This window comes from Fragaria vesca, linkage group LG5 (genome assembly GCF_000184155.1).
Source record: "Fragaria vesca subsp. vesca linkage group LG5, FraVesHawaii_1.0, whole genome shotgun sequence".
NCBI classification, from domain to species: Eukaryota; Viridiplantae; Streptophyta; class Magnoliopsida; order Rosales; family Rosaceae; genus Fragaria; species Fragaria vesca.
In genome coordinates this window covers 27,661,138-27,669,129 of record NC_020495.1, presented here as the reverse complement: position 1 = coordinate 27,669,129, position 7,992 = coordinate 27,661,138, and the positions used below count along the sequence as shown (strand labels likewise).

The 7,992-nt window shown below is 38.2% G+C and overlaps 2 protein-coding genes across 2 annotated transcripts; one reads left to right on the top strand and one right to left on the bottom strand.

Moving 5' to 3' along the window:
• Positions 1–1,456: 1,456 nt before the first annotated feature.
• Positions 1,457–4,050, top strand: LOC101312932 (5'-adenylylsulfate reductase-like 4-like). Its single transcript, XM_004300603.1, has 4 exons — positions 1,457–1,923; positions 2,538–2,725; positions 2,819–2,943; positions 3,239–4,050. The coding sequence occupies exons 1-4, from the start codon at positions 1,741–1,743 to the stop codon at positions 3,691–3,693; spliced, it is 951 nt and encodes a 316-aa protein (XP_004300651.1). The 5' UTR covers positions 1,457–1,740; the 3' UTR covers positions 3,694–4,050.
• A 561-nt stretch (positions 4,051–4,611) lies between these two features.
• Positions 4,612–7,465, bottom strand: LOC101312638 (melanoma-associated antigen G1-like). The gene is made up of 6 exons (XM_004300602.1): positions 7,333–7,465; positions 7,009–7,258; positions 6,737–6,889; positions 6,305–6,410; positions 6,079–6,193; positions 4,612–4,973 (listed from the first exon to the last, which is right to left on the bottom strand). Exons 1-6 carry the CDS (start codon positions 7,378–7,380, stop codon positions 4,935–4,937), a joined length of 711 nt encoding a protein of 236 aa, XP_004300650.1. The 5' UTR covers positions 7,381–7,465; the 3' UTR covers positions 4,612–4,934.
• Between the last annotated feature and the right edge of the window lie 527 nt (positions 7,466–7,992).

Sequence of the window (7,992 nt, the reverse complement as noted above, 5' to 3'; positions counted from 1 at the left end):
ATTACAATATAATAATAAGTATAAAAATTTAAAAGTTTATTTTTTAGAATAAATTATGTTTTCTTTCTTATCTTTAAGCCTTGAAGAATATGTGTAACATTCAATTCTTCTTTCCCTAAATATTTTTAGGGAATCTGTAAATATAGGGAAGCAAAGCTTCTCTTTCATCTCTTTCCTTATTTTAGGGAATGAGATAAGGAAGCTGTTGGAGTGGAAAATGACTCCATATTCCCCAAAATAGAGAAAATCAAAGAATTTAGGGAATCTGTTGGACTTGCTCTAAATTTTGATTCCTCTACAACTATTTAGTTTTGGCATTTAGAAAACAAGGATTTGATATACAAGAATTTGACATTTTGTTTTTTCTTATTTTTTTTTTAAAAGGCCAGTGCCTGGTGGAAGACTTCCCTTAATACTTAGTAGAAACTCTTGAATACAATTGAAAACATAGAGTCTGGACCTTACAACACCTTACACATCCCGAAATGACAACATGTGTTTGAATCTATGAATTCTAACATACATCAACTAGGCGTTGCTTCCATTCAAAAACAACTAGCTTCCTCTTTAGACGATAAAAGGCACACCAAGTGCGCAAGCCGGGACAAATTCACTCATTGATCCAAATTCATGAAGAAAAACCCTAACTCGAAAGAAAAGAGCCCTTCTAATGAGGACTTCTATAATGAGGACAAGTTGAGGATTTTTTAGTTTATGATTTAAAAACCTATTTTTCGATCATATTTTGGCATCTTATCTGTTCAATTTTTAGGTCTATATGAGTAGATCACTTATGCAAATTTTCAGCCAAATTGGTGATTGTTAAGGTAATGAACTAGATCAAATTAATGGCGAACAAATCTGTCAAACATGAACCGTTCAAGTTCATAATTGATAAATCACACTTATGAATGCTTTAATGATTTTCAATTCTGCTAAAAATTTATAGAAATGATTTACTCATAAATACCTGTAAACTGAACGGTGAAGATGTTGATATACGATCGAAAAATATGTGAAATAAAGAAGTCCTCAATTAGTCCTCATTATAAAAATCCTCATTAGAAGGGGCTCCTTCGAAAGAATATGGACATATCTGATATCAAAAACGAACAATCCATAAACTAACCACAACAAAAGAAAGAACCAAAACTTGTTGCTTACTTGCTTTTTAATTTGTTAAAAACATGGAATTTGTTTTCTCAAAAACAAAGAAAAAAGCTAAAAAATATAGACCCGTCTAGTACCATTTAGTCTACTGGTACAGTCTCTCTCTCTTTTTATAAGTTAGAAGCTGTGAGTTCAATCCACGCTGGTCTTAACATTTGAGTTTTTTATAGACTTGAAAAAAATAAAAGAAGAAGTTTCAAAGAAGTAGAAATTATAAGAAAAATATCCGTGGAAAATAAATAAAATAAGTGCCTAATAAGGGTGAGAGAGCAGAGAGACCGATATCTCTCTATCTCTTCTTCTTCCCAAATTCCAAACCTCCCAAGAACAGACGGAGAGTCCCAATTTCCAAATCAAACCCTCTCTCTCTCTCCTCCACCCATTTTTCTCCCTATATAACTATTCCCAATCCACCAATCACACTCCGACACCTCACCCACCCCCTCCGACGCTAAAATGCGCCGGCCCATCGCCGCCGCCGCCGTCGTCGTCGCGCCGTTGTTGCAAGGCAGCTCCTTTATCTAGGTCTTTCGCTTATTGAAATTGATTGGTGTTCGGGGTGGGGTTGAAATGGGGATTAGGGTTTGGGGATTTGGGATCCTGATTTTATTGATATGGGGCCGACTAACGTCCGCCGTTGAGCCGACGTCGTGCCCGACGAAGTCCGCGGCGGAGGCGATCTTTGGGTTCCGAGATTCCGTTTGTGCGATTAACGGCGTTACCAGATCCGTTGGTTCTAATGGTGTTATTGTGGTATGAAAACTTTTCTTTTTATTATTTATTTTTGCTTAATTTGTTGAAATTTTTGTTCTCTTTTTGTGGCTTGATTATGAAATGTTGCAATTTTTGTTCAAAGATTGTATCTTTGTGCGTTTTTGGGTTTGGGGCCATTGATTTTATGGATTGAAATTGCAATTAGTAGGTGGTAATTCGAATTGGGAATGTCGATTCGAACAAAAAGCTGGCTGTTTTTTCATGTAATTAAGGGATTAATTATATTTGCATCAAAGCAAATTTGTTGTTTGAAGTTTTCTAAGTGCTTGGGTAAGTAAGAATAGTACATTGCTCCATTCTTTTATGGGTGCTTTGTCGTTGCGGTGTTTTCAATGCTTGTATACAAGTGTTTTGTTAAGGGTGAGACAATGATGGCTATTGTGTTATGATGCTTTGAAATGTGAATACTGACATTAGACTTTTTAGTCGTTAGGTTATTGTTGCTGAGTTGAGTTCAGTCGGTATGCATTGATAGCTTGCATTTGAATAGTCTCTTTCTTATTTTGTTGGTTAGTGAGCTTTGAAGTTGCTTTGGTTTTATCAGTTTTATGTATGTTTGTTAGTTCTGATTTTACATTTTTGCTGCTTTGAAGGGAGATGAGGTTTCATTACAAAGGGCATTGAATCTAGTTCACAAGAATAGTCATGAGTATGTGGCTGTACTCTTCTATGCATCATGGTGCCCTTTCTCAAGGATGTTTAAGCCAACATTTTCTGTTTTGGCTTCTTTGTACCCTTCCATTCCACATTTTGCGTTCGAAGAATCAGCCATCAGGCCAAGGTTTGTTTGTACTTGCAGGATCAGACACACATACACAATTGGTTATAATCTTCATATCATGTTACTTACAATAGATTGAATTGATTTTTGCAGCATACTCTCCAAGTATGGAGTTCATGGTTTTCCTACACTTTTCATCTTGAATTCTACAATGCGAGTCCGATACCAGGGTGCCCGGACTCCTGGTTCTCTTGTTGCATTCTATAGTGATGTTACCGGTAAGGCTTTTCTTTGTCGTACAAGTGTTAGTCCAAAGTCTGTTTTTCTTAAAGAGAACTCCTCTTGATTCTAATTGTATCACGTTCTAAAATATTACAAAGCAGGTTAACCATATATTTTTCATTGATACTTGCTGAACCTTTTTGTCTATTATATATGTTTTGCATCATCATCCAAAGTCATGTGTTCTTAGTTTTCATACTCTTTGTTCTTTAGTCTCTCTTTCTCATTTGTAATTTGTGAAGGAAATATGTTTGTTGGTGGATCTCTACTGACCCTTGTGCTTGAATGTAGGCATCAAGACAGTATCATTGGATCAATTGTCACCGGAAAAAGTTGGACACCCACCAAATCATGAGAAGAATGATAGCAATGAGCAGGAAAGCTGCCCGTTTTCATGGGCAAGGTCCCCAGAGAATATGCTTCGTCAGGAAACATATTTGGCTCTCGCCTCTGCTTTTGTAATTCTGCGTTTGCTCTACATCTTTTTCCCCACTCTGATTTCTCTTGCTCAGTGCGCATGGAGAAGGCATATTCGAAACGTAAGATTCGGGAACTTGTTTGAGCACCCTGTGGCTTATCTAAAGCGAGCAGTGCAGTTGTTTAACTCTCTAAAAGAGCCTTGCAAAAGGAGTAATCTGCAGGAAGGAGCAATGAACGCACGGGTCTGGGCTTCCAAGTCGCTTGCCACAGTTTCTATTGGGGATGCAAACACCAGCAGGGGTACTGCAGTGACTGAAACTCGTTGATTGTTAACAGATTGTGTTGTGCTGGAAGCTTTTGGTGTTCAAAGATTCATCTGAACGCCATTGTTCAAGGTGTGTTGCAACAGAGATTAATTGTGCCATTGTATCTTGTTGCTGCAGCAGTTCATTCCTTGTTTGTCCATATTCCGTAAGCTTTATAGGTTACACTATGTTTAACATTCAAATTGCTGAATTTGGATCGCAATTTTTGAATAGGTTTAATAATTAGTAAACCTTTCTTGTGCCCGCTGTCATGTGCTTCTGTTCAATGTTTATCAAAGGGTTATGAGGTGCATTGTAACTTGGTCATTCCTGATCATTTCTAACAGAGATGAAAGTCCTGTATGACGTATTCGAAATTATTGAAGCTGTATTAGTAGAAAAAAAAAAAAATCCTGCAGAATTGATTGTGATAACTGATCAGGAATGACCATTAGTAATTGATCCATGGTGGCAGAATCCAGCATCCTCGCGCAATTTCTCCAATTTCTGAGTCACAAGCTCTATTATTGGCAAATTCACAAATCTATTTGTTATTTCATTGGGTGAATAATTTCTCTGCTATCTTAATTAAAGTTCAACCAGTTGAAAGACTTGAAACAAACACAGCATGGCTCCCTGCTATTATTGTAAGGCGGGGGCAAATTCTTCAATGCTCTGGAGCTTCAATATTCCTCAACTGCAATACTAGTTGTTCAGTATACCATTGATGATCTAAACCACTACAGAGCGGAAACAAGAATGGAACCATAATATTTATTGTTCCTGTACATTAGTTCAATGAAAGTTACTTGCAACTCCAGCCAAGTGACTTGAAGCTCTTCAACTCAAGAAGTTACTTCTCGAGATGTCATTTCAGAACATTTACTACGAATTGTGAGAGAATTTCCCAGAAAAATGGGATGGCATGAACATTAGTTCTGCTTCTACATAAAATCCATATCATCAAGAAAAATGACAACAATGTGTTCTTGGGGTTAAAATGTATTAGAAACATGGACAATCATCAATTTGGCCAACAGTAATTCATCCCTACCAGCGGCTGCATACAACTGAGTCTATCTCTCCCATCACAAGTTAGGAGGGGAGTGAGAGCTACATACTTATACGCATCTGGTTTTTAAGCAAAAGATTCCCTGCTCCTGGTAAACATATTTAGCAGGGACCTACTTAGCACTATTTCAGTTCATACCAAAAGCAGAATGGAAGACATCTGCAGTAAGATTCCAGTCAACAGCAGGGCACTACTCATCCTCCACCGAGCCAACATCTTTATTCACAATCTGCCAGAAAAACGTCTCAGGATGGGTATACACAAGCATACTCAAGATATTTATCTATTTATGTATATCTTTGGGCAGAATTTGATAAAATGAATGTTATTTTCCACAAAGAACCAGACTTGATTATATATGACATTAGCTAAAATAAGTGCAAGTCACAAAAGCGCAGATTAGATCTTGTGCCACAACTGTAGCAGGATATGCCTTTTCTTGGGTTAGAAAACATAGAAGCGGTCTTTAATGTCTAAACTGTTGCTATCAATGAATGAATCAGCAACCTTTTCTAGTGGCATATGCATCTTTTCTATAGGACTGAGGCACTCTAACCAACCCTAGGCATGATGACTAAGCTCTTCAAGGGTAATACTAGGATGACTAAGCTCTTCAAGAGTAATACTAGAAGTCTGCTAGTCTAAACTAGCATTATTTCTTCTTGTTCCTCATATTTTCTATTTGTTCTAATTAACATACCCCACCTAAAGAATATATAGCAATCATAGACCCCCAACAACTTAGCAGTCACAGAGTATTCCCAGCATGGCCAACATCACACAATTTCCATTACTGTCCCTATACTCAGACTATTCCGTTAGCTATATCAATCTCAATGATAGCTGCAGTTAAGTCTTCATATTACTAATCTTTAAGACAGTTGGCTAGGAGTTTAGCAGCTAAACCAAGAAGTGAAATCTTTTGCATTTAATTTCACTCCAGCTTTCACATTTAATCCCTCTTAACATGTCCTAGTGTGCTGGGACAGTCAACTGAGTCTACAAAACCTTTAGAATCAAGGGTAAAGATCCAATATTTTACATACTCAAATTGCTAAATTTGAGCTTTTTTGTTTTCTTCTACCATCTTCATTGATCTACAGATACACTATTGAGTTTCATTTTCGTTCTTACTATAGTAATTACTTGTGCTTCTAATGACCTTATAAATGAAAGAGTGTAGCTGTGTTCATCAATTGGATAACTGTACGATGATAAATTCATCTCAAAACACATTTAGCTTTGTTGAGATGAGGCATGTGCGCACTTCAACATATCTCACTGAAAGCTACAAAAGTATACTTAACAATTATAAAATGGATCTTTAATGATACCTGTGATATGTAATCTTTCAAACTTGCAGTAACTTGAGAATCTAAAGCTCTCTCAGCAAGCTCATATATCAAAGTATTGCCTTCAGGTCCACTTTGTTTGTCCTTCTGCAAATACCTAGAATAAAGAAAGATACTTGAGACAGATTTTCATAGTTGATCAACCATATATTAAGATGACATTACAAAGAACTGAAAATACACAATACATTATAGCAGAAAATCTAACCTCTGCTGGACAAGTCCCTCCAATGCTTGTTTTGTGTTTCCTAAAAATGGATGGCTTTCGTTGGCTTCATCCAATCCTATCCGCCTCAAATGTTGCCAAAGATTCTCTGCATCTCCAGGGAAACAAGAGTAAGTTTCTCTCACAAAAAGAAATAAAGAAACAGAAGAGGATCAATTGCCTGCATTGATTTTAGTAATCTTTAAGAAAGAGTCTCATGAGGTCATGATCTCTGATCTTTCATATTTCCCTACACAACCTCATTCAATCAAGCTCTATAAATAAAAACCTCATTTAATCAAGATATCAGGGAGGCGTCAGTTGCCAGAACATTTAAGTTTTATAAACACAAACAATTCATCCAACAAGTTTTCCCGAACCAAAGCATTACTAACTCATTAACATTCACTAAAACAAACCAACAATCAGTCATACCTTCGGATATTTTACCACCCGAAATATGCACAATGCTCATCACAACAAAAGTAAAACCAGTAAGATGAGCCGTATCCTCATCCTCAACATACTTCGTGTACACCTCAGCCGGCAGCTTACTCATGATAACGTAAGTTTTCGCCTCAGCCGCACCTGAATCACTCAATCCACAATCCAACAGTTAGCGCGCCAAATCATCAGTTACATTCTCTAACACAACAATCGAAACATCTCAAACAAAAAACCTCAATTAGTAGTGATCGAAATCTCACTCTGTTGCGAATTGCGGCCCTGGTGGTTATTCGAAGAGGGCCGGGCCCTCTGAAGCTCCCGCATTTCGTACCCGAAAATGGTGGAGAGCTTCGCTATCGCCTCGTTGATAATCATCACCGGAAGATTCCGCTGCCGGTAGTTCTTGGTGATCAACTGGGTCAGCTCTTCTCGCCGGATTGGGCAGCCTGAGTTGTGGTGGGTCTTGAAAAGCACGTAGCGGATGACCTCAGCGACGAGCTTGTCCTTTTCCTGAGAGAGAAAGGGAATTGGGTGAGGTGGGTTGTGGTAAAGGCGAAAGCTTTTGGGTGGAATTGGGTGCGTACCTGAACGGAGATGTCGAATTGAGAGAGATCTTCAGCGTGGTTTGACATGGTTGATGATGGGTGAACAAGTGCAGAAAAGGAAAATATGCAGCAAATGTAAGCAAACAAAATAACATTCAATTCATTTCTTTCTTCCCTCAGCCAGAAGCGGCTTGGGATACATATAAGAGGGGTCGGTTCTCATGCAGTACAACTATGCTACTACTCAGGACCACTCTACAAAAGTCACACAAGTCTGGACTTGGACTGATAGCTCATATATGGGCCTAACAAGAGAATTAAACTAGTAGAATAAGAGATGATCCTATCAAGTGCTCCCCCATGAGATTGTGCACGTCCTCGGGCACAAAAATCTGGAAACTTGCGCACCATGGTTCTTGCATCCTCCCAAGTGGCATCTTCTTCAGACATGCCTTTCCATTGAACCAACCATGTGGTAATGCGTTGTTTCTTTTTCGTGTGAACTCCCATGTCTAGAACGCGAAGTGGTTGCCATATAATGTCCCCTGAGCTATCAAATTGAGGTAAAGTGGTGGACACAGGCAAGCCTTCACCGATTCTCTTCTTTAGCAGACTCACATGGAAGACAGGATGAATTTTGGAATTGGGAGGGAGTTTGAGGCGGTATGCTACCGTGCCAATGCGCTCCAAGATTTGATA

Coding starts and splice junctions, on each gene's coding strand:
- LOC101312932 (XM_004300603.1), top strand. CDS start 1,741: ATGGGGATTAGGGTTTGGGGATTTGGGATCCTGATTTTATTGATATGG. Junction 2,726..2,818: donor GAATCAGCCATCAGGCCAAG/GTTTGTTTGTAC, acceptor TGATTTTTGCAG/CATACTCTCCAAGTATGGAG. Junction 2,944..3,238: donor ATTCTATAGTGATGTTACCG/GTAAGGCTTTTC, acceptor GCTTGAATGTAG/GCATCAAGACAGTATCATTG.
- LOC101312638 (XM_004300602.1), bottom strand. CDS start 7,380: ATGTCAAACCACGCTGAAGATCTCTCTCAATTCGACATCTCCGTTCAG. Junction 6,194..6,304: donor GAGGGACTTGTCCAGCAGAG/GTTAGATTTTCT, acceptor TCTTTATTCTAG/GTATTTGCAGAAGGACAAAC. Junction 4,974..6,078: donor TGAAAGATTACATATCACAG/GTATCATTAAAG, acceptor TTTTTCTGGCAG/ATTGTGAATAAAGATGTTGG.